The sequence below is a fragment of the Phyllobates terribilis genome, unplaced genomic scaffold, assembly GCF_046119375.1.
Source record: "Phyllobates terribilis strain yellow unplaced genomic scaffold, ASM4611937v1 Scaffold_11__3_contigs__length_659146591, whole genome shotgun sequence".
NCBI lineage: Eukaryota > Metazoa > Chordata > Amphibia > Anura > Dendrobatidae > Phyllobates > Phyllobates terribilis.
The window spans coordinates 93,328,894-93,353,416 of record NW_027362771.1 but is presented as its reverse complement, the minus strand read 5'-3'; the positions used below and the strand labels follow the sequence as shown (position 1 = coordinate 93,353,416).

General features: G+C 48.4%; 1 protein-coding gene across 1 annotated transcript in view; it reads left to right on the top strand.

Annotated features, from left to right (window-relative positions):
* PDE6A (phosphodiesterase 6A) overlaps nt 1–24,523 on the top strand; it is a 213,713-nt gene that overhangs the window by 75,049 nt on the left and 114,141 nt on the right. Inside the window, exon 2 of the mRNA XM_073650655.1 lies at nt 5,086–5,238. Within this exon, the coding sequence (XP_073506756.1) occupies nt 5,086–5,238 (153 nt within the window). The remainder of the gene's footprint in view (nt 1–5,085; nt 5,239–24,523) is intronic.

Below are 24,523 nucleotides of genomic sequence, written 5' to 3'. Positions count from 1 at the left end.
TGTCTAAATTGTCGGGTACCGGTGTATGCCGCTGCTGAATTTGCCGGCCGGCTTTTTTAAAGAGAGTGTCTTCTGAGCAGTTTGTCAGCTTTTGGACACCTTTGCAGGTGTTTTCTATGTGTTTCTATGTGTTTTTGTTTGCCTGCCATTGGTTTTAACGGTGTTCGACGGTGTTCTAAGGTGTTCGACGAACAGTTCGACGAACAGTTCCTCGAACATCCCGGTGTTCGACGAACCGAACCCGAACACTACGGGGGTGGCTCAACACTAGTGTTGTGAGCACCTTGAACGCCCAGGTGCTTCGCAGAAGTTTATAATGTTGAGCTATGAAAAAAATCACATTTTTCCCACAAAAATTTTGTTTTAACCCCAATTTTTTTATTTTCACACAGATAGTAGGAGAAAATTGACCCCAAAACTTGTTGTGCAATTTCTCTTGAGTACACAGTTACAACATATGTGGTCAAAAACTACTTATGAGGCACAGTGCAAACCTCAGAAGGGAAGAAGTGCCATATTGGAGTCCAGATTTTGCTGGAAAAGATTGAGGGTGCCATTTCACATTGGCAGAGCCCCTGAGATACCAGAACAGAAACCCCCACATGTGACCTCATTTTACAAACTACACCCCCAGTGAATTAATCTAGGGGTGCAGTGATCGTATTGACACCACATGTACCTCATAGAATTTTATACCATTGGACGATGAAGAAAGATTAAATTACATTTTTACCACTAAAATGTTGTTTTAGCCCCAGGTTTTTAATTTTTCTAAGGGCTAATAGGAGAAATTTTTACAACAAACTGAGGCCCACATGCTCAACTTAGTGGTTCAGCGGTTTCTGAAAACCGACCAAGATTTGCCTGAGCTACTTGTGAAGGTATGCTGCATGTCCACTACACCTGCCGCCAGTCTGGCAATGCTGCAGCAGTGCTTGCAAGTGCCAGCTCACCAATTGGTGTGCTACTTGAGCACACGCTGTAATTCCACATCGCACATGATGGCAAGGTTTTGTGAGCAGCAAAGCGCAGTAGTTGATACCAGCTACAACATGCCCATTAGTGTTCCGGTCAGCCTCCACACATAACAACCGACGAGTGGGCATGGATGTCTAACATCTGTGAGGTTCTACAAAACTTTGTTACAATACTGGCATAGCACTGTTGGAAACCAGTGGCCGAAGGAGCATGAGCAGGAACAGCAAGCGGTTATAGATGTTCTGGGATATAGTAGAGGAGATGTAGGAAACAATCCGTAGATAGGCGAGAGCAGTCTGGGTAAGACAGTCCAGAAGCTGGAGACTGGAACTAGACTAAACAGCTAGACACAATACTCAAGCAAAGAGTGAGAGATCCATGTGGCTTTAAGTAGGCCCAAACAGGAAACAAGATGGATTTCACAGGTTCAGAATCTGCCATCTTAGTAAAGGGCAATTGCAGAGCACAACAGCAGCCTCCATTGGTAAGGAGTGGGATTGCAGCACAATTATTAAGATGAACAATAGAAGCCACTAGTGGTCAAACTGTAGAAGCACAACAGGAATCCTGACACACTGATTACTGGTCGATCACCCTTTTCGACCCACGCTACAAGGAGATCTTTCCATCTCTCCTTCCTGCAGCGAGGGCAAGTAAAATGGTGCAGTACCAGAAGGCCCCAGTCGAACAGTACAAAAATTCGCATCTGATTATGCTAGCAACAGAGGTCATAGATCCTTGGGCAACCAAGGAGGAGAGACAAGGGAGACACACACCAAGTCCAACAGAGGCAGGGGAACACCATTAAAGGTCTGGGACAGTTTCATTAGACCCTCACAGCACCCAGGCACTGATTCGGCGGTATACAATTTCTGACAAGGAGGGAAACGTTTTGGAAGATGGTGAAGGAGTACCTAGCCGACGTTCTAGCATCCTCCGTTATTCCTCTGTGCCGTACAACTATTATCCAAGCTGCACACGTGGCATGAACTGTCCCTCTTTAGTTCTTGGATGTACTAGCATGCCCTTCCACTAGCGTTTTGTCAGAGTGTGTTTTTAGTGCTGCCGAGGGCATAATAACTGATAGGCGCATCCACCTGTCATGTGAAAATCCTGACAGGCTGTGTCTTATGAAAATGAACAAAGCCTGGATTGGCCCAGACTTCAGGTGAACATAAAGCCAATTCAAATGCTTTTTTTTTGTTTATTTTTTCTTGTATATTCACATGGACCCTTACCAACCCAAAAATGCGTATGCGGTTCATGGTTTCTTCTTTTTCTTGTCCTCCTCCACCATATCAATATCATGTGGACCTCACTTCAAATTTTTAGAGGGTCATCATGCGGAACTCGCTCCAAATTTGTAGAGGGTCATCATGCGGCCCTCGCTCTAAATTTTTAGAGGGCCACCAGGCAACCCTCACTCAATTTTTAGAGGGTCATCATGCGGCACTCGCTCCAAATATTTAGAGGGTCATAATGAGGCACTCGTTCCAAATTTTAAGAGGGTCATCAGGCGACCCTCACTCCAAATTTTTAGAGGGTCATCATGCGGCAATCGCTCCAAATTTTTAGAGGGTCATCATGCGGCCATCGCTCCAAATTTTTAGAGGGTCATCATGGAGTCCTCGCTCCTATTTTTTAGAGGGTCATCATGCGGCCTTTGCTCCAAATTTTTAGAGGGTCATCATGCGGCACTCGCTCCAAATATTTAGAGGGTCATAATGAGGCACTCGTTCCAAATTTTAAGAGGGTCATCAGGCGACCCTCACTCCAAATTTTTAGAGGGTCATCATGCGGCAATCGCTCCAAATTTTTAGAGGGTCATCATGCGGCCATCGCTCCAAATTTTTAGAGGGTCATCATGGAGTCCTCGCTCCTATTTTTTAGAGGGTCATCATGCGGCCTTTGCTCCAAATTTTTAGAGGATCATCATGCGGCCATCGCTCCAAATTTTTAGAGGGTCATCATGCGGTACTCGCTTTGAATGTTTAGAGGTTCATCATGCAGCCCTGACTCCAAATTTTTAGAGGTTCATGAGGTGGCCTTCACTCATAATTTTTAGAGGGTCATCATGCGGCACTCGCTCCAAATTTTTAGTGGGTCATCATACAGCGCTCGCTCCAAATATTTAGAAGTTTATCATGCAGCCCTCGCTCCAAATTTTTAGAAGTTTATCATGCAGTCCTTGCTCCAAATTTTTAGAGGGTCATCAGGTGGCCCTCACTCATAATTTTTAGAGGGTAATCTGGCAGCCTTCAGTCAGAATTTTTTGAGGGTCATCATGCTGCCCTCACTCATAATTTGTCCAGGGTGTGTATGATGTGCTCTTTCATAGTTTTTAAAGGATGTGTATGAGGCCTACCACTACAATTCTCTTAAATATATATATGTATACCCACCAGGGGTAAATGCTTTTCAGCCCTTGCACTCAGTGCATAGACTTTACCATGCTAGGAGTCCCACTGTTTAAAATGGGAAAAAAATGTTTTTTGAGGCTCTCCTCTATGTGTCTTCCAGGGTGTATTGCAGTCCCTCCTTCAAATTTTTGGCAGCCCTTGCACTTTGTGCATATGCTTTGAGTCTAGGAGTCCCACTACCTAACTATTTTAACAGAATGTGTATGAGGCCCTCCTGTATGTTTAATACAGGGTGTATCAAAGTCCCTCTTTCTTCTAATTTCTGGCAGTTCTTGCATTGTCCGCATAGACTTTGTGAGTTTTAGAATCCCTCCTTCATAAATTAAACAGGGTGTGTCTGACCAGGTCTCACACACCACATGCCCAGATAAGGTAGTAAAATGTTAAAGTTACATTTACAGGTGACTACCAGTGAGTGTAGTTTTATTTCCCTTTTTACTATGTCATCTACTATAGTCATAGGCGACTGGGAAATACGGTGAGAGATGGCTCTACTATTAATAGGTGGAGGAGGTAGTTTTTTTTTTCACTTTTTAATTTTGCCTTATATAAAAGTCATTGTACAGGAAAGAATTTTTCCTAACATTTTTTCTGTAAAATCCATTTTATTTGATCTTCGGTTTTGTATGTTTTATTGTCAGTCTGTAAAAGTTACGTAATACTCTGACAACATTGTTCCCAGCAGCGTCTCACCAGATGCGTCCAGGCATCTTCCCCATGCTGTTCCCATTCCATTTTAGTGCTGTTCCTTTTCCATTTCATCAATTTTCCTGTCTCCCCAGCCCTCATGTTATGGTCTTCCGGAAAAATGCTCGAGTTCATTGACTTCTATTATACTCAGTACTCGAGTCGAGCCCGTTCGAGCGTCCGACCTGCTTGATTCAAGTACCAAGCACTCGAGCATTTTAGTGCTCTATCATCACTAATTTATTGCTTCTAAGTAACTCTGATTGATGAACACAATGTGTGCTCTCATAGGTGGCGTACAACAACATTTTAAGGGTAGGTGCTGTAGACAAAGTGTTAAGCATGGATTGGCACCAGCATGTGCACTGTAGGTGGACAGAAGACACTCTCTCAGTTGTGTTTGCTTGTTAGAGTCTGCGCTTCTGTGAAGCAGAGGCAGTGTCTGTAAAGGGCCAGGCTGCACACATTGGCCCAAGAAGCAAACTCTAAAGTAGGAAGGGTGCCCATAAAAGCTGTATGCTGTGGTAAAACGCCATTATCTATTCTCTCAGCTAAAGTAGAGATACACAGGGTCTGAGCCAGCTCCAAAGGGAATCTGCCGAAGGACACCTGGTATTTTGAAAAAGACTTTATGATGGTGGAGTACAAACAGATTGAAGCTCAACAGACCTATTGGATCACTAATACTATATTCTCAAGGGATGAACACTGCTAAGGTCAGAGACTGTTGCTTTGAAGGTGAATTGACAATTTATCAATGACTGTCTCTCCACATAAGAATTATAGAGCCACTGTGCCTCATATTGAGTTGTCAATCATTATGATGTATGCCTCTTCGTGAGAAAGTAAAAGTCTTCCTGTTGGAATGAAAACATAATTTTGTCTATGACTTCTTCATGCAATTTTACCCTCAGCAACATTACATGCTATTTTCTATTTTGTCTAATCAAAATTAAAGACAAAGATGTTATGTGTTTACATGCTTCTTTTTTTTTTTTAGGACACCCACTTTTGCAGTTTCGTAGATGACCTTACAGAATATACAACAGAGTCTATATTGGCTGCTCCTGTAATGAACGGTAAAGATGTAGTGTCTGTAATAATGGCTGTTAACAAAAATAATGGCAGCAATTTTACCAAGAAAGATGAAGAGGTAAGACCGATCAGTTGTTGCTATACATGGAATACCACAATATTCATGTGTGTATGGGTATGTGTATGTACAGTATGTGTGTATATGTATGTGTGCATGGGCATGTGTGTGTGCATGCATGTGTGTATATGTGTGCGTGTGTGCATGTGTAAGTGAATGTGTGTGTGCATGTATGTATGTATATGAGTGTGTGTTTGCATGTGTGTACATTTTTTCTGCATGTGTGTGTATTTTTATGTATGTGTATGTGGTGTGTACATGTGTGTTTGTGTGTGTGTCTATATCTGTGTCTATGTTTGTGCACAGGAGTGTATGTATGTATGTTCATGTGTGTGTCTACTATGAGTATAGTATTAATATGAAATTATATGGGAACCAAATATTTAAATAATGCTGAACTGCATGACCACTTCAGTTGAATAACAGCATTGAGAAAAACTTTACAACAGTTTCCTTATGTAATTCCTTGGAATTGATTCTATGATTTGAACAAAAATGTGGCACTTTGTCCACTGAGGTGGCTGTACCCACTTTTGGCCATGATGTAGACTAAAAATGTAGACTAGAGCTATAAGCTTACAAGTATAGATTTCCTATGCGACCATCAGCTGGGATAGCAACTTTATACTTATACCAAATAAAAAAAAAAGTAAAGCAGTGTAATTCAGTCTTCTTTCTTCCAAGCTCTAAGATTTAAAACTACAAGCCAACCTTGGCATTGGTATGTTAGGAGGTTGCTGGAGGAATACCATTTTTGTTTAGAGCGCCTAATGATGGTTACACTGCAGATGGTTCACATTGCTATGAAATATTGCCTGTATATCTCCTGTGACAGGATAACATTGTAGAAAACTACAGTCTGCAGATGGCATGTCTTTTCAGCCCTACAAGAAAAACATGCACAGCAACAAAAATATTTCAAAGACATTTTTGGCCCAACTAGGGCGGGCCAGGCATTTTTTGTGTGTGTATAAATAACTAAGTAAGCCATAAGTTTTAACCCCTTCACGCTGCTGCCAATTTCCATTTTTGCGTTTCCTTTTTTTCCTCCTTTTCTTCCCACAACCAAAGCTCTTATTTTTCTGTCCATATTGAGATATGAGGACTTATTTTTTGCGGGACGAGCTGTACTTTTGAATGACACCATTAATTTTACCACATAGTGTACTGGAAAATGGGAAACAAATTCCAAGTGCGATGAAATTGTGAAAAAAAAGCGCAATTCTGACGTTTTTTGGAAATTATTTCTACAATGTACAGTACAGACCAAAAGTTTGGACACACCTTCTCATTTAAAGATTTTTCTGTATTTTCATGACTATGAAAATTGTATGTGGCACCCCAGGGGTCTGGTTTCCACAGTAATAGCAGTATTACGTCTGTGAGCAGGTGGGAGGTCTCCTGGGCAGGAATCCTAAGCATGCCACACCTCCTGCCCAGTCCTGGGAGGGGAAGAACTTCCCCTATATAAACTGGGGCTGAAGCAGGGTTAGAGAGAGGAGTTCCAGACAGAGACGGAGTCTGGTCTGGACACGCAGAAACAGGGACAGATAGACATCAGGAGCTCTGTAGGAGCCAAGGAGAAGCGCCAGGGGCTGGAGCTGTGCAGAGCTCGCCCTGGGAGAAGGTACTAAAACCGGACACAGGAGTCCGAGGCTGTGGGGACTAAGATATACCCAGCAGCAGAATCCATCCGGCAGGGGATTCCAGGTCCTCTGGCCATAAAAGCCCGGAGGCTCAGTCACAACGAAGGGACCAGCACCGCCATCCCGGAGCGGAGGCTAACAGGAGGCCCCAGGTCACCAGCCATACGGGTGAGCACCACACGGTATACCCAGGGACGTGGGCTACTTGTAACCCCCGAAAGCAGGGTAGCCAGGAAGGGTACAGACTAACGGGAGGCCTACAACTCCACCTGGCCAGGGGGACTCCGGCTTACTCGCAGACTAACCAGGCCCCAACTACTAGCCAGTACTCCCGGGGGAATTTGCCTTGTACCATCAGTAAAGACCCTGAACTGTACCCTCGCGTTTCCGTGCTTCCTTGTCGCACCGTTAGTGCTGGGACATCCACACCATCACTCCCAACATCATCCACATCCGCTGCCCTGAGGCCATACCTCTCCCGTTGGGGGTTATATCAACATTGCTGCACACCTATACCACCGGCCTCAGCGGTCTGCCCTGCAGCGGCGGTTTCATAACCGCATTCAACGGGTGGCATAGTCGGACACTAATACCATCATACCAATAACCGCCACTTAGTTTGACCACCCTGGGCGCGGACCGGGTCACCGCCACACGAAGACTACTACCCCCATCGGATCCGGCTCCGGGTATCCCCCACGCGCACGCGCGCCGCACTACAGCACTGGCCCAGGGGGTGAGTCAATTTTGGCGTAGTCGGCAGGATTACGTGCCCGCAACCACCGGGTACTGCGTGCCTGAAAAAAAAGAGACTTTTATACTTACCTGTGGTGAAGTTTCCCGCCGTCCGGAGTCGTTTCCCGCCATCTGAAGCCGATTCCCGCCATCCGACGCCATCTTCTGCCTTCTTCCCGCCATCCGTGGAGTTTTCCCGCCATTGGACGCCATCTTGAGGGCGCCGCGTGGGAAGAAGAGGGGCGTGGACTCCGAAAGCCCGCGAGAACTGAAGCCCCGCCTCACGTCCGGACGTTGCGTAAGGTCCTGGAAGGAGCCCAGCAGACGCCGACGTCACAGGAGCGCGACGGAAGGTCCTCAACCCTGACGATCCACTGCGGAGCCGCGGCCTATGGAAGAGGATCATCGCAAGGTAGGCCACGGTCCACTAGGGGGGAGGAGAATGTCGGATACGGAGGAGAGCTTCACCGCCACAGCCGCCGCCAGCGCCGCCGCTGCTGCGGTCATGCCTTTCACCATGCCCTATATCCCGGGGGCAGCCTGGCTACCCCAGTACTCAGGGGAGTCACATACCCTAAATGACTTCAGAGAAAGGCTGGATAGCCTCTTCCAGGTGTATCCCCTCACGGAGGCGCAAAAAGTGAGCATCCTGGTGGCCCAATTAATTGGGGCAGCCCAAAGGGAGGTAAAGTCCTGGCCACCTGGGAGGAAGAGGACTGTCAGAGACATACTAACCCGGCTGAAAGACACATTTGACACCCGCACCTCAGCCGAAATAAAACTAAGATTTTATGGGTGCAAACAACGGGCACATGAGAGTATAAGAGACTATGCTCTAAACCTACAAGAGGCCCTGAGAGCCATTAAGCAGGCAGACCCTGACAGCGTGGGAAATGAAGATAAGCTGTTGACTGAACAATTCATTGAGGGTCTACTGTGCAATGCCCACCGAACCCAGTTGCGGGCAATGGCCTTACAGGACCCTGACCTGGACTTTGCACAGTTCAAGGACAGAGCCATCCGGGTGCTCCGAGAACCGGCACCAGGTGGCGCTGTGACCCACAGGCGCCCTGCTATCACTTATCACCAGGAGACGGCGCCCTTGTCTGCAGGGCCTGTGGGAGCTGATGCGCAGGCTTTAAACAGTGACCCGGCTACAGACCTGCACCATCAGGTCCAAGAGCTAACTAAAAGCGTTGCCGCGCTAACCCGAACTGTGCAGTCTTTACAGGTTTCTACTGCAGGGAAGATCGAGCTGGCATCCGGACCGGAGGACATCCCGTGGCGCTGACCAAGGAGGACCCCACCGGCCAGAGGAAGACCCAGCGATCGATACAACGAGGACGGACGACCTATTTGCCGCCGCTGCAATCAACCCGGACATGTGGCAAGGTACTATCATTTAAACGGGCACAACCTGGGGTAGAGGGCCAACCCCCAGGCATAAGACCATCAGGCCCATCAAACTGGCGTGATAAATACGTAGGGGGACGTCCAATCTTGCCTGTGGTACTGGATGGCATTCCTATGAGTGCCCTACTAGACACTGGGTCACAGGTCACCACCATCCCGTACGTGCTCTTCAAGCAGTACTGGAATGATTCGGACATAACCCGCTACCCAGACGACGACCTGAGTATCATCGCCAGCAATGGTCAGCCTGTGCCGCAGGTGGGATTAAAGGAGGTGACCATTAAAATCGGTAAAGTCGAACTGGCGGCACAAGGACTGATTATAGTGGACATAGACCGTCATGAGAGTCACCCTAGAATCACCCTGGGAACCAATGTAATTGAAAATTGTCTTGCAGAGGTGATTCTCATTTTACAGCAGGTTGCCAAGAACGCCAGTTCCGGCCAGCAGCGTGTGCTCCAAAAAGAGATCCGGGCACTGATGAAGCGGCAACAGGTGGAACTATCTGGTGGTGAGATAGGTAGCGTGAGAATGTGTGACCCGTTCCCTATTGCCATACCCCCAAAAAGTGAGATGATGATTTGGTGCCGGGCAGCTATTGGTCTAAGAGGTAGAGACTACCAAGCAATGGTAGAACCCGTCTACTCAGACAGTAGGCCCACCATTTTGACAGCACGGGGGGTGGTCGATGTACGCCATGGGAAGGTGCCCGTTCGCATCATAAATATCGGTGAGAGAGAAGTACACCTGCCCCGGTATGCCACGCTAGCTAAATTGTTCACCATAAACCAGAATTCTGTACAGGCCGTGGAACCCTTTCCTCCATCTCAACCAGAGGAAGGTAACGGCTCTAAGAAACCAGTGGGGGACTGGTGTCAGCAACTACATCTGGGTACCGACTCCACTCCCTCACACCAGAAACAAGGAGTCTATCGGGTGGTTCAAGAGTACGAGAGAGTGTTTAGTAAACACCCGTTAGACTTCGGGCGAGTAAAGGGGGTAGACCACCACATCCCCACGGGAGACCATCCTCCCATAAAGGAGAGATACCGACCCGTACCCCCTGCACACTACCCCAGCCTCCTTCATGTCTCTAAGCATCCCCTTGGCGTGTTGGTAATCAGAGACAGCTGTAGCCCCTGGGCAGCTCCACTAGTCTTAGTGAAAAAGAAGGACAACACTATGAGAATGTGTGTAGACTACAGGAAGGTCAACCGTATCACACACAAAGATGCGTACCCGTTACCAAGGATAGAAGAGTCCTTAGCTGCATTAAAATCTGCTAACTTCTTCTCTACTTTGGATCTCACTAGCGGGTACTGGCAGGTTCCTGTAGCAGAGGCAGACCGGGAGAAGACCGCATTCACCACCCCGATGGGTCTCAGCGAATTTAACTGCATGTCGTTCGGGCTCTGCAACGCACCAGGAACCTTCCAACGGTTGATGGAATGCTGTCTGGGACACCGGAACTTCGAGACGGTCCTGTTATACCTGGACGATGTCATCGTCTATTTCAAGACCTACGAGGACCACCTGAAACACCTGGCAGAAGTGTTCGAAGCTCTGGCAAACTGCGGCCTAAAGGTGAAATCCTCCAAGTGTCATCTCCTGAAACCAAAGGTGCAATACCTGGGACACGTGGTGAGTGCTGACGGAGTGGCTCCTGACCCTGATAAGATCACCGTGATTAAGGACTGGCCAAGACCCTCCAGCATAAAGGAAGTGCGGCAGTTCCTCGGGTTGGTAGGCTACTACCGAAGATTCATTCCCGGTTTCACCAAAATGGCAGCCCCTATGCAGGACCTCCTGATAGGTCAATCTCGAAAAGCCAAAAACCAGAAGCCGCCCTTCAGGTGGGAAAAGCTGGAAGAGGAGTCCTTTTGCTAGCTGAAGATGGCCCTCACGGGGGATGAAATCCTGGCATATCCAGACTACAGCCAGCCCTTCATCCTCCACACGGAAACAAGCAACATCGGGCTAGGAGCCGTGCTGTCCCAGATCCAGCAAGGAAAAGAACGGGTAATCGCTTACGCTAGCCGAAAGCTACGACCCACCGAGAGGAACCCTGAGAATTATAGCTCATTCAAGCTGGAGTTCCTGGCAGTAGTGTGGGCAGTGACCGAACGTTTCAAGCATTACCTTGCCTCCTCCAAATTCATCGTGTACACGGATAACAACCCGTTGACACACCTGGACACTGCAAGGCTCGGTGCTCTGGAACAGAGATGGATGGCTCGCCTGTCCAACTTTGAATTCACCATCAAATACCGGGCAGGACGCTCCAATGCCAACGCGGATGCCCTGTCTAGAATGCCGAACTTACCGGACGTAGGGGAAGATCCAGAAGATCTGGAAGAAGTTGAGCTCCCTGCGTTCCACCGTCATGGGATTACCCTGTATTCCCACCGTGTGAAGGACAGGCGCTCCGCGACGTTCAATCCCTTGCCCCACTACAACTGGGCGGAGACGCAAGACAGTGATCCCGCAGTCCGTCTGGTGAAGGAAATGCTGACCCAAGCCGATGCCAGTCTGGACCCAGATGCCCCAGAGGAGACTAAGCAAGTGTGGAAGGAGAAAAGTAGGCTGTTCCTCTACAGGGAGAAGTTGTGCCGGAGAATGGTTAACTCTCGAACACATGAGTTGACCTGGCAGGTAGTGGTCCCCAGACGAGACGCGGCTATGATTCTGGAGGCGTACCACAACGGAGCAGGACATTTCGGGTGGAAGAAGCTGGAGTTCTTGTTGCGTGAACGGTTCTACTGGGTAGGTATGAGAGGAGCCATCGAGAGGTGGTGCAGAGACTGTGGACCGTGCCACCTAAGAAGGAAGGACCGTGCCAGCCAGAAGACTCCCTTGCAGCCCATCATCACCCGACAGCCACTGGAACTGGTAGCCCTGGACCATGTGAAACTGGCTCCAAGCAGATCTGGGTATGTCTACGCCCTCACAATCGTAGATCATTACTCCCGGTTCCTGGTGGTGGTCCCGGTCAAGGACTTAACGGCTCAAACAGCAGCTAGAGCCTTCCAGCAGCACTTCTGCCGTCCACACGGGTACCCGGACCAAGTGCTGAAAGACCAAGGGCCAGCCTTCGAAGCGGAAGTCTTCCAGGAGTTCTGCAACCTGTATGGCTGCACGAAGATAAGAACAATGCCCTATCACCCACAAACTAATGGACTCTGCGAGAAGATGAACCAGGTGGTGATAGACCTCCTGAAAACATTGCCCCTGGAAGAACGCAGTATGTGGCCTGAGAAGCTGCCTGATCTGGTGGACCTATACAACCACATCCCTGTAGGTTCTACCAACTGTACCCCGGCTTACCTAATGAGAGCGAGACCTGGTAAGCTGCCTATCGACCTGGATATGGGAGTCCTGACGCCCGAGGACACCTCGCCAGAGGCAGACTGGGATACAGGACGGCAGCAGCAGTATCGGAAAGTGCAGGAGAGCGTGGAGCGAAGTCTGTCTCAAGCTAGAGAAAGGCAAAAGAGGGCTTATAATCAGTATGCTCCCGCTGTTCCCCTGGTACCTGGAGAGCAGGTCTTGAAGAGGAAAAGACGGCTCCACAAGTTGGACGACCAGTGGGAGAAGGACCCGTACACCGTACTGCCATCAAGCCATGAGAGCCCAAAGATTTGCGTGATCAGTAAGGATGGAGGAGAAACCACAGCCGTTGTCTCCAGAGACCACCTGAAGAAGTGTCCCGAGCAGCTGCAAAGCCCTGAAGAAAAGGATCAAGAGGGCCCTCGACCCGCAGAGGAAAGGGAAGAAATGATCAGGACTGTGCTCGGAGACTTCCCCCGGTCTTGGACACAAGTAAACGGTGCTGTCGTGGTACCCGTCCTCACCTTTCTCCAGCCAGCCCCGCAAGTGCCTACAGAAGAACCAGTAGAGCTGGAAGAGCAGCCGGCCCAAGAGGCAGAAGAGTCCACACCAGCAGTACAGGAGGATCAACCCTCTGCTAGTAGTGAGCCTGCCATGCCCCTAGTGAGCCAAAGAGTGCGCAGAAAGCTGCCCAGCCTGCCCATAACACCTCCTACACCCTGTAGTGCAGGACCAGTTAGTGAGCGCCGTAGGTCCACTAGGGTTACCAGAGGCCAGATGCCCGTACGTTGGAGAATCTAAGTTGGCTAGTTGCTTTAACTATTTTATGTTTACCTGTTTTGTTGTAGCCGTTGCTAATTATGTTTTTCAGTTACAGGTTTCTTTATATAGACTGACAGGTTATGGACAGTGAGTAACCGGAACTCTGTTGTAAATATGTTTGGAGCGTAACCCAGGAATGGACTACAGACTGTTAAAGACTCGGGGCAGGACAGACCCCTACCTGGTTACGGCTCCCTGTTCTTTGGTGAAATGGACACCCTTATTGCTTCCCGGTTACGGACACGCCGTGACCATCTCATGTATTTAATTGTTATTGTTTATACCCTGTTATGTTTAGTCCGGGAGTACTAAATTTCACTAGGGGGGAATGTGGCACCCCAGGGGTCTGGTTTCCACAGTAATAGCAGTATTACGTCTGTGAGCAGGTGGGAGGTCTCCTGGGCAGGAATTCTAAGCATGCCACACCTCCTGCCCAGTCCTGGGAGGGGAAGAACTTCCCCTATATAAACTGGGGCTGAAGCAGGGTTAGAGAGAGGAGTTCCAGACAGAGACGGAGTCTGGTCTGGACACACAGAAACAGGGACAGATAGACCTCAGGAGCTCTGTAGGAGCCAAGGAGAAGCGCCAGGGGCTGGAGCTGTGCAGAGCTCGCCCTGGGAGAAGGTACTAAAACCGGACACAGGAGTCCGAGGCTGTGGGGACTAAGATATACCCAGCAGCAGAATCCATCCGGCAGGGGATTCCAGGTCCTCTGGCCATAAAAGCCCGGAGGCTCAGTCACAACGAAGGGACCAGCACCGCCATCCCGGAGCGGAGGCTAACAGGAGGCCCCAGGTCACCAGCCATACAGGTGAGCACCACACGGTATACCCAGGGACGTGGGCTACTTGTAACCGCCGAAAGCAGGGTAGCCAGGAAGGGTACAGACTAACGGGAAGGCCTACAACTCCACCTGGCCAGGGGGACTCCGGCTTACTCGCAGACTAACCAGGCCCCAACTACTAGCCAGTACTCCCGGGGGAATTTGCCTTGTACCATCAGTAAAGACCCTGAACTGTACCCTCGCGTTTCCGTGCTTCCTTGTCGCACCGTTAGTGCTGGGACATCCACACCATCACTCCCAACATCATCCACATCCGCTGCCCTGAGGCCATACCTCTCCCGTTGGGGGTTATATCAACATTGCTGCACACCTATACCACCGGCCTCAGCGGTCTGCCCTGCAGCGGCGGTTTCATAACCGCATTCAACGGGTGGCGTAGTCGGACACTAATACCATCATACCAATAACCGCCACTTAGTTTGACCACCCTGAGCGCGGACCGGGTCACCGCCACACAAAGACTACTACCCCCATCGGATCCGGCTCCGGGTATCCCCCACGCGCACGCGCGCCGCACTACAGCACTGGCCCAGGGGGTGAGTCATGTACATTCACACTGAAGGCATCAAAACTATGAATTAACACATGTGGAATTATATACTTAACAAAAAAGTGTGAAACAACTGAAAATATGTCTTATATTCTAGGTTCTTCAAAGTAGCCACCTTTTGCTTTGATGACTGCTTTGCACACTCTTGGCATTCTCTTGATGAGCTTCAAGAGGTAGTCACCGGAAATGGTTTTCACTTCACAGGTGTGCCCTGTCAGGTTTAATAAGTGGGATTTCTTGCCTTATAAATGGGGTTGGGACCATCAGTTGTGTTGTGCAGAAGTCTGGTGGATACACAGCTGATAGTCCTACTGAATAGACTGTTAGAATTTGTATTAGGCTATGTGTCCACGATGCAGAAATGCTCAGGATTTTTTCCTGAGCTTTTCTGCATCTCCCTGGCAGAAAAAAACGCATGCGGATTGTACATGCGTTTTCCTGCCAGGGACATGCGGAAGTGAAGCGTTCTTCACTTGCATTTCCGCATGCAGGTTGACAAGCGCTTTCCAAGCGATTTTAGCATCACTTGGAAAGTGCTTGTCAACTTGGTGACACTATATAAATCCATGCAAACAGCATGGAATTATATAGTGTGACCCGAGAGAATGTAAAAAAATAAAAAAATAAATATATACTTACCCTCCGATGGCCCGCTCTGCCTTGCTTCGCTCGGTCCCGGCTGCCGGCAGCGGTAGAGTGAAGGACCTGCCGGCGTCGCGTGACCCGTCACATGACTCTGACGTCAGCGCAGGTCCTTCATTCCATCGCGAAGTGCCGGGAAGCAAGGAGGAGCGCAGCGTGGGCCGCCAGAAGGTAAGTATACATTTATTTTTTATTTTATTCTTTTTTTACAGCTTTTTTAATGGTACCTGGGTGTGGATGAGACTCTCCTCTACACCCGGGTACCATCCGCACATTAGAACGTGCCAATTACGCAAGTACAGATGCAGTCTTGCGGAATTGGCGCGTTCTAATGCAAGTCAATGGCGGCGAAAACGCAGCACTTCCGCAAAATAATTGATAGTGCTGCGTTTTTTTCCGCAATGATAATCCGCAGCGGAAATGTCCGCAGCATGTGCACAGCACATGTGGATTATCATTGGGGAACATGGCAGGCCTTCTACCATGCGTTTTTTAAGCGTTTCTGCAGCGTTTTTACCATTGCGGAAACGCTTAAAAAACGCATCGTGGGCACACAGCCTTATGGCAAGAAAAAAGCAGCTGAGTAAAGAAAAACGAGTGGCCATCATTACTTTAAGAAATGAAGGTCAGTCAATGCGAAAAATTGGGCAAACTTTGAAAGTGTCCCCAAGTGCAGTTGCAAAAACCATCAAGCGCTACAAAGAAACTGTCTCACATGAGGACCGCCCCAGGAAAGGAAGACCAAGAGTCACCTCTGCTTCTGAGGGTAAGTTTATCTGAGTCACCAGCCTCAGAAATTGCAGGTTAACAGCAGCTCAGATTAGAGACCAGGTCAATGCCACACAGAGTTCTAGCAGCAGACACATCTCTTCAACAACTGTTAAGAGGAGACTTTGTGCAGCAGGCCTTCATGGTAAAATAACTGCTAGGAAACCACTGCTAAGGACAGGCAACAAGCAGAAGAGACTTGTTTGGGCTAAAGAACACAAGGAATGGACATTAGACCAGTGGAAATCTGTGCTTTGGTCTGTTGAATCCAAATTTGAGATCTTTGGTTCCAACCACCGTGTCTTTGTGCAACGCAGAAAAGGTGAACGGATGAACTCTACATGCCTGGTTCCCACCGTGAAGCAAGGAGGAGGAAGTGTGATGGTGTGGGGGTGCTTTGCTGGTGACACTGTTGGGGATTTATTCAAAATTGAAGGCATACTGAACCAGCATGGCTACCACAGCATCTTGCAGCGGCATGCTATTCCATCCGGTTGCGTTTAGTTGGACCATCATTTATTTTTCAACAGGACAATGACCCCAAATACACCTCCAGGCTGTGTAGGGGCTATTTGACCAAGAAGGAGAGTGATGGGGTGCTACGCCAGATGACCTGGCCTCCACAGTCACCAGACCTGAACCCAATCGAGATGGTTTGGGGTGAGCTGGACCGCAGAGTGAAGGCAAAAGGGCCAACAAGTGCTAAGCATCTCTGGAAACTCTTTCAAGATTGTTGGAAGACCATTTCCGGTGACTACCTCTTGAAGCTCATCAAGAGAATGCCAAGAGTGTGCAAAGCAGTCATCAAAGCAAAAGGTGGCTACTTTGAAGAACCTGGAATATAAGACATATTTTCAGTTGTTTCACACTTTTTTTGTTAAGTATATAATTCCACATGTGTTAATTCATAGTTTTGATGCCTTCAGTGTGAATGTACAATTTTCATAGTCATAAAAATACAGAAAAATCTTTAAATGAGAAGGTGTGTCCAAACTTTTGGTCTGTACTGTACATTTTGTGGTGGAAATGACTTTGCAAGATAATACTCCTAAATAATACGATTACGGCTATACCCAACATGTCCAGTTTTTTTATTATTTTAGTTTGTGTGTGGTGGCTCTCCCCAAAATTTTGAATGGCCTTTTCTTAACAATCCTTTCAAGGCTGCGTTTATCCCGGTTGCTTGTGCACCTTTTTCTACCACACTTTTTCCTTCCACTCAACTTTCCATTAATGTGTTTTGATACAGCACTCTGTGAACAGCCAGCTTCTTTAGCAATGACTTTTTGTAGCATACCCTCCGTCTGGAGTGTGTCAATGACTGCCTTCTGGACATCTGTCAAGTCAGCAGTCTTCTCCATGAGTTGAGCCTACTGAAACAGACTAAGGGACCTTTTTAAACGTTTCGGAAGCCTTTGCAGGTGTTTTTTGTTAATTATTCTAATTTACTGAGATAATTACTTTTGTGTTTTCATTGGCTGTAAGCCATAATCATCAACATTAACAGAAATAAACATTTGAAATAGATCACTCTGTTTGTAATGATTCTATATAATATATGTGTTTCACTTTTTGAATTGAAGAACTGAAATAATTTAACTTTTTGGTGATATTCTAATTTTGTTAGAAGCTCCTGTAGCAAAAATGATGGTCTCCTTTTAAGTCCGGCCACAGACAGGGTTTCAAAGGAGTTCCATAATGACAGGCACAGAGGTCATCAGCTGAGCCCCGGCTGTCATGACAACCCATCGGCAGCCCGTGATCATGTCACGGACGTGCCGATGGACGGAGAAAATTATGCACACTCACATTGGTGTATATTAAATACCTCTGTGCTATTTACCTCTTATTTATTAATCACCCAATCTAAAGGGATTTTTTATTCTATAGTTTACAGCTCAATACAAAGATTACTGGCCACCTTTGAAGTATGTCAGAGGTGGCTGGTTTTTAGACATAAAATTTGGTATACAGCTTGGAAGTGTTGCTTCAAAGCTGGCTGAATTGCTGGAACCAGCCAGTTTCCCTGTGCTGTTCTGATGCTGCAGAGGTAAAGATTAGTGTTGAGCCACCCCCGTAGTGTTCGAGTTCGGTTCGGTTCGTCGAACACCCGTGTGTTCGCCGAACTGTTCGTCGAACTGTTCGTCGAACACCTTCGAACACCGTTAAAACCAATGGCAGGCAAACAAAAACACATAGAAACACATAGAAAACACCTTCAAAGGTGTCCAAAAGCTGACAAACTGCTCAGAAGACACAACTAACACATGGAAAAGTGACAAGTACATATAGTCATGCGAAAAGAAAAGAGGTGGAGGAGTAAAAGGAGGGGGAGACACAGATATAGGCATGTCATGCCCTTCTAAAATCCAAAAAGTGAGAAGCCGAGACGGCCAGTCCGCTCCTGCCCGTGCCACCTCCGTGTCGCCGGGTTTGTGCCAGAGCCGCGGTGAACCCTGACGGCCAGCCCCCCTCTCCCAATACTGGTGCCTGTCCGCTGGTGGGTCGAGAGAGCCCCCCTGTGGTGGAGGCAGCTCTAAGCTTTTTAATTTAAATTGTCCCTCTAATTTGAATGAATACACTTTAAATCCATTTACAAGGATCTATTGGAGGGCAAGTCTCATGCCAGCAGCCGCGTAATTCCAGCTCCAGTAGTGTCCACTAAAGCTGCTGCAGTTAAAAAGCTTTTATAAGGATCGAGCTCGGCTGTCCACCGCAAGGCATCCTAGTGCCAGTCCCAGCCCCTATGCCTTGGGGTGCCTCCTGATGCTCTTCACTAAGTATCCCGTGGTCCCGAAGCATTTCCTTTGAAAAAATTAAGTGTCCAAACTACAGGTGGTGTAGCTTGCTTAACAGCCGGGATAATCCGCTGACTAGCAGACACTGCTACTAGGCACAAAGTATTTCCTGGGCTAGATGCAGTTAAAAATTTGTAAGTAGATACTCTCGTTGGATGCTGAGAAAGCATTCCATAGAGTCTCCTGGCACGCCATATATGATTCTCTTAAAAAGCTTGGGGTAGGGGTCTAGGGGACCCTTTTATAGCCAAAATCACGGCCCTGTATCACAATACGTCACCTAGGCTGAAGATGAATGGAACTGTAGCACCGAGGGCTCGGTTGCTACAGACGTATTGCACCTCACCCAGAGGTGTGATATCTCACTCTCAGATAAGGATGGAGTGTGGATCAGGACCCGACACCTGCATGCATTACACCACATTGCCGTGGGGCAGGGCGACCAATATGCCCCTGAGATGGGCACGACAGTCCCTGTCCCTGGCTGGAGTGGGGGGAGGGAACACTGAGGAAGGGGAACCCTGCAGTGCAGGAGCAGGGAGGAAGCAGTTCCTGGGTGCATTGAGAAGGGAGTATAAAAGGTGGGCACCATCTTAGTTCAGTGCAGAGAAGTCTGAGCAGAAGTGGCAGGGAGCAGGGGCTCTGCATGAGCTCTGCTCCGGAGGCGGGCCTAGTAACAGAGGCCCAGGCCTGCAAGAGGGAGAAGGAAGGAAGAGGAGCGGAGAAGGCTCCAGGAACGAGGAATGAAGGGATCCCAGGGGTGCGGACGGGCGAGTCGCCACCGCACGCCCGAATCCACCTGCGTGGAGGGGTCAGGCCAAAGGGGGAGACCGGTCCCCGAACTAGTGGAGGCAGGAAACGACCCTCAGCTAGAAACCGGAGGCTCTGACATTTTATGTGGCGCAGCCCCTTGCTCCACCCGCTAGGAAGGCACCACATAGGGTCAGGGAAACTGGCGCCAAGTTTACCAAGAGGAGGCCCGAGGCAGCCGGACAGAAGTGTTGGTAAGAAAGGCCAGACAAAGGACACACAAAGGGGGTCCTGTGAAGCGCTCCAAAGTTATCTGGGAGTTGTCTGAGCCCCTCACCTGGTGAGCACAGTACGACGTGGGCAGCCGTTACCTGCAGACGTGGTCTGGATAATAAGAACTGTGAGTAAAGGCCCTGAACTGCATCACTGACTCCGTGTCGTTACTGCTGCTGCCCTGCACCATCACCCCCATCCTCCGCATACACTGCCCTGAGGCTATACTCCTCCCGTGGGGAGTTATGCTACGCTCTGCTGCACCCACAACACCAGCCTTAGCGGTCTGCCCTGTAGCGGCGGTTCACTCTGACCGCAATCCACGGGTGGCGTAGTCGGACATTTAAACATCAAAACCACATAAATAGTTCCGCCACTGGTTTGACCGCCCTGAGCCACGGAACCGGATCGCCGCCACGAAGACTACAACCACCAGCATCCACCAAAAAGGGTCCGGCTCCGGGTGTCCCAAGGCCCAGGGGGTGCGTCAGAACATTTTCATCACCTTTCACAATCACCAATGGGACAAGGCAGGGATGTCCTCTGTCCCCTCTCTTATACATCCTAGTGACGGAGCACCTGCTCTCATCAATTCGCCATAACCCCAATATTAGGTGGATTGAGGTGGGAGGCACCGAGTACAAGTGCTCTCTATTTGCTGATGATGTCCTAGTATATATCACTCAATCACATATATCCATCCCTGCTGTTATGGCTGAAATAGATCACTTTGTTACATGGTAAAATTTTAAAATCAATACAGCGAAGTCTGAGGCCCTCGATGTCTCCCTCCCTAAATCCATATAGGATTCCATCCAGTCCAACTTTCCCTTTGCCTGGCCCTCACAGGGTATCAAATACTTAGGAATTCCTATTCATAGAGACCTCTCCCATCTATGTTATCTTAATTTTGGGCCCTTTATTGAACAATTCCATACAGACCACGGTTGGCAAGTTAGAACTGTAAGATTCACTACGTGAACCACTGGTGTTTTGTGGAAAAGCACATGTACACCGCGTTCCAAATTATTATGCAAAAAGTGTTTAGGAGTGATAAGGGAAGAATTTGTTTGTTTGTCAGTTAAACTCATTGATGGTGATGTGTGTCAGGGCTCTTTATATCACTGTAAGCAATTGCAGACACCTGTGCTAATTAGTTTGGCAGGTGTGTCCAATGAAAGGCAAGACTACTTAAGAAGGCTCTCTCACATTATTAAGCAGCCTACATTTTCTGCCAAAATGGGAAAGAAAAAGGATGTGTCGGCTGCTGAGAAGCAACAAATTGTGGAGTGTTTAGGTCAAGGCATGACTACAATCAACATTGTGCGATGATCAGGATGAAGTGTCTTGGCAATCAAGAAGTATGTAGCTGATTCACAGTACACACGTGTGCGTGCTGATAAGGGCAAATTGAGGACTCTTTCCTACAGGCAATTACGTCAGGTTGAAAGAGCAGCGGCAAAAAAGCCTTGTCATAGCAGCAGACAAGTTTTTGAAGCTGCTTGTGCCTCCAACGTCCCCCGAACAACAAGATGCAGGGTCCTTCAGAGGTTTGCAGCTGTGCATACGCCATCCTGTCGACCTCCTCTATCCACTTCACACAAGCAGAAACGGCTCCAGTGGGCCAAACATTACATGAAGACTGATTTCAAAACTGTTTTGTTCACGGATGAGTGCCGTGCAGCGCTCGATGGTCCAGATGAATGGAGTGGAGGATGGCTGGTTGATGGACACCCCACGCAAACACGGCTACAGCGCCAACAAGGAGGAGGTGGAGTAATGTTTTGGGCTGGAATCATGGGGAGAGAGATTGTCGGCCCCTTTAGGATCCCTGAAGGCGCTAAAGATGAACTCCATAATGTATGTGGATTTTCTCAAACAGCACTTCCTGCCATGGTTCAAGAAGAAGAACCGTGTATTTCACAGCAAGATCATTTTTCTGCATGATAATGCACCATCTCATGCTGCACATAAAACATCTGCATCTCTGGCTGATATGGGCATAAAAGGGGACAAACTTATGGTGTGACCCCCATGCTCCCCTGACCTCTACCCCATTCAGAACCTTTGGAGCATCATTAAAAGGAGTGTCTATGATGGCGGGAGGCAGTTCACATCTAAGCAACAGCTCTGGGAGGGTATTCTGTCCTCATGCAAAACAATTGAAGCAGAAACCATCCAAAACCTGACAAATTCAATGGACGAGAGAGTTCAGAAGCTCCTTTCGAACAAGGGGTCCTATGTGAAAATGTAACATCACCTAGAATAAAGTTTTGAGTTGAAAACTGTTTGATTTCAGTTTCTAACAACCTGCTAATGCTTATAATTTCAAAAATGACCATTTTTTTGGTCTTTATTAAAATGAAAAGGTTGATCGAAAAGTTTGGGGGATCTAAGAGTGTGGCAACCCAGTAGTCATGATTACTTCGAATTCTGACAATATGAGGGTCATGCTGCAGGTAGTGCAGCAAGAAGGCACTTATGTGTCTTGCGCATCTCGGAGCCCCAAAATTATTTTCCGGGCTAGATGCAGCTAAAAATTATTTTTAATTTTAAATCTGGTGAAGCTTATTATAGATGGCCTAATAGGATCAGTGCTGCACACTGCTACAAAGCCCAAATTATTTTCCAGTCAAGATACAGATAAACATGATTAGTAATTTGAAAGCTTAAAACGGTTGGTAGGGTGATTTTAACCAATCATCAAGCTTTTACTCTCCCCAGGATGACACAGGGGTAGAAAAGTTGTTTCGGATCCATGATTTGTTCATCTTTATGAACGTGAGTCTGTCTACATTATCAGTGGAGAGCCGCGTGCGCTTATCTGTCAGCACACCACCAGCAGCGCTGAACACACGTTCAGACAGAACGCTGGCTGCGGGGCATGACAAGATCTCCAAGGCGTAAGTGGCTAGCTCCGGCCATTTATCCAGATTGGAAGCCCAAAAAGAGCAAGGGTCCAGTGACACAGTCGTGGCTTCAATGTTTACTTGGAGATACTCCTGTACCATCGTCTCTAGGCGTTGACTATGTGTCAGACTTCTTGTCTCCTGTGGCCTTGCAAAGGATGGGCTAAAAAAGTGGTGAAATGATTCCGCAAAATTGATGTTACCAGCAGATACTGTGGTTCTGTTACGGTTTGAGTGCTGAACACTTGACGGTCCCACGGTTGGCAAGTTGGAACTGTGAGATTCACTACGTGCACCACTGGTATTTTGTGGAAAAGCACATGTAAGATTCTGCAACAGTCTCTGCTGATACTCCTGCATGCGTGCATCCCTTTCTATGGCAGGAATAATTTCTGCAAATTTACTTTTGTACCGGGGATCTAACAGTGTGGCAACCCAGTAGTCAGGATTATTTCTAATTCTCACAATTCGAGGGTCATGTTGCAGGTAGTGCAGCAAGAAGGCACTCATGTGTGTTGCGCATCCAGGAGCACCAAGTCCCTGTTGTGTTGGTGGCGAGGTAACAATCATGCTTCCTTCCTCTGTCCTCTCCCCCCAACCTCGCACAACAGAAATGTGATCAAGGTCTCCCTCATCTGATGAGTCTTCCATCAGTTCGTCCTCCACTTCTTCCTGGGCTCCTGCACCTTCCTCACTAGTTTGGCTGCTACCATGCGCCCTGGTTAAACCATCTCCCCCACCCTCACATGCCTGCCGCCTTGGTGCTGCCGACCGTCTGGACCTTGCAGATGTTAGCCCTTCCGCATACAACTCCTCCTCCTCTACTTCCTCCACCTCCTCTTGTGCCACCACCTGACTCCGAATTCTGTTTAACATGTGCTCCAGCATGTAAATCACCGGAATAGTCATGCTGATAATGGCATCGTCAGCACTAAACATCTTCGTCGCCATTTCAAAACTGTGCAGAAGGGTGCATAGGTCCCTGATCTGAGACCACTCCTCCAGCGTGATTTGCCCCACCTCTGAATCTCGTTGGCCCAGGCTATACGTCAGAACGTATTGCACCAGGGCTTGTCGGTGCTGCCACAGTCGCTGCAACATGTGCAGAGTTGAATTCCACCGGGTAGGCACATCGCATTTTAGCCGGTGAAGTGGCAGGCCCAACGACTTCTGTAGAGATGTAAGTCGCTGAGCTGCGGGATGCGAACGGCGGAAGTGAGCACACAGCGACCGTGCCCCCTGCAGAAGGCCATCTAGTCTGGGATAGTGGGCTAAAAATTGCTGGACAACCAGGTTCAACACGTGAGCCATACAAGGCACGTGTGTGACAGTGCCCCGGCGAAGGGCCGCACCCAGGTTTGCAGCATTGTCGCACACGGCCTTCCCTGGTTTCAGGTCCAGTGGAGACAACCATTCATGAAATTGGTTCTCCAGAGCTGACCACAACTCCTCAGCTGTGTGACTCACATTTCCCAGACATTTCAATGTAAAAACCGCCTGATGACGTTGAGCCCTACTGCCAGCATAGTAAGGAGGTGTGCAGGATCCCTTCTGCGCAGTTAGAAAGCTTGTGGCATGACCAGACAGGCTTTGGGTGCAGGTGGAAGACCGAGAGGAGGTTGAGGAGGCAGAAGCAGTGGAGGAAAAATGACATAAAGAGGATTGACGCACAACTCGTGGGGACGGCAAGACTTGGACAGCAGCCCCTTGTCCTGCTGTCACCATAGTTACCCAGTGCCCAGTCAGCGACATGTAACGCCCCTGTCCATGCCTACTCGTCCAAGTGTCTGTGGTGAAATGCACCCTGT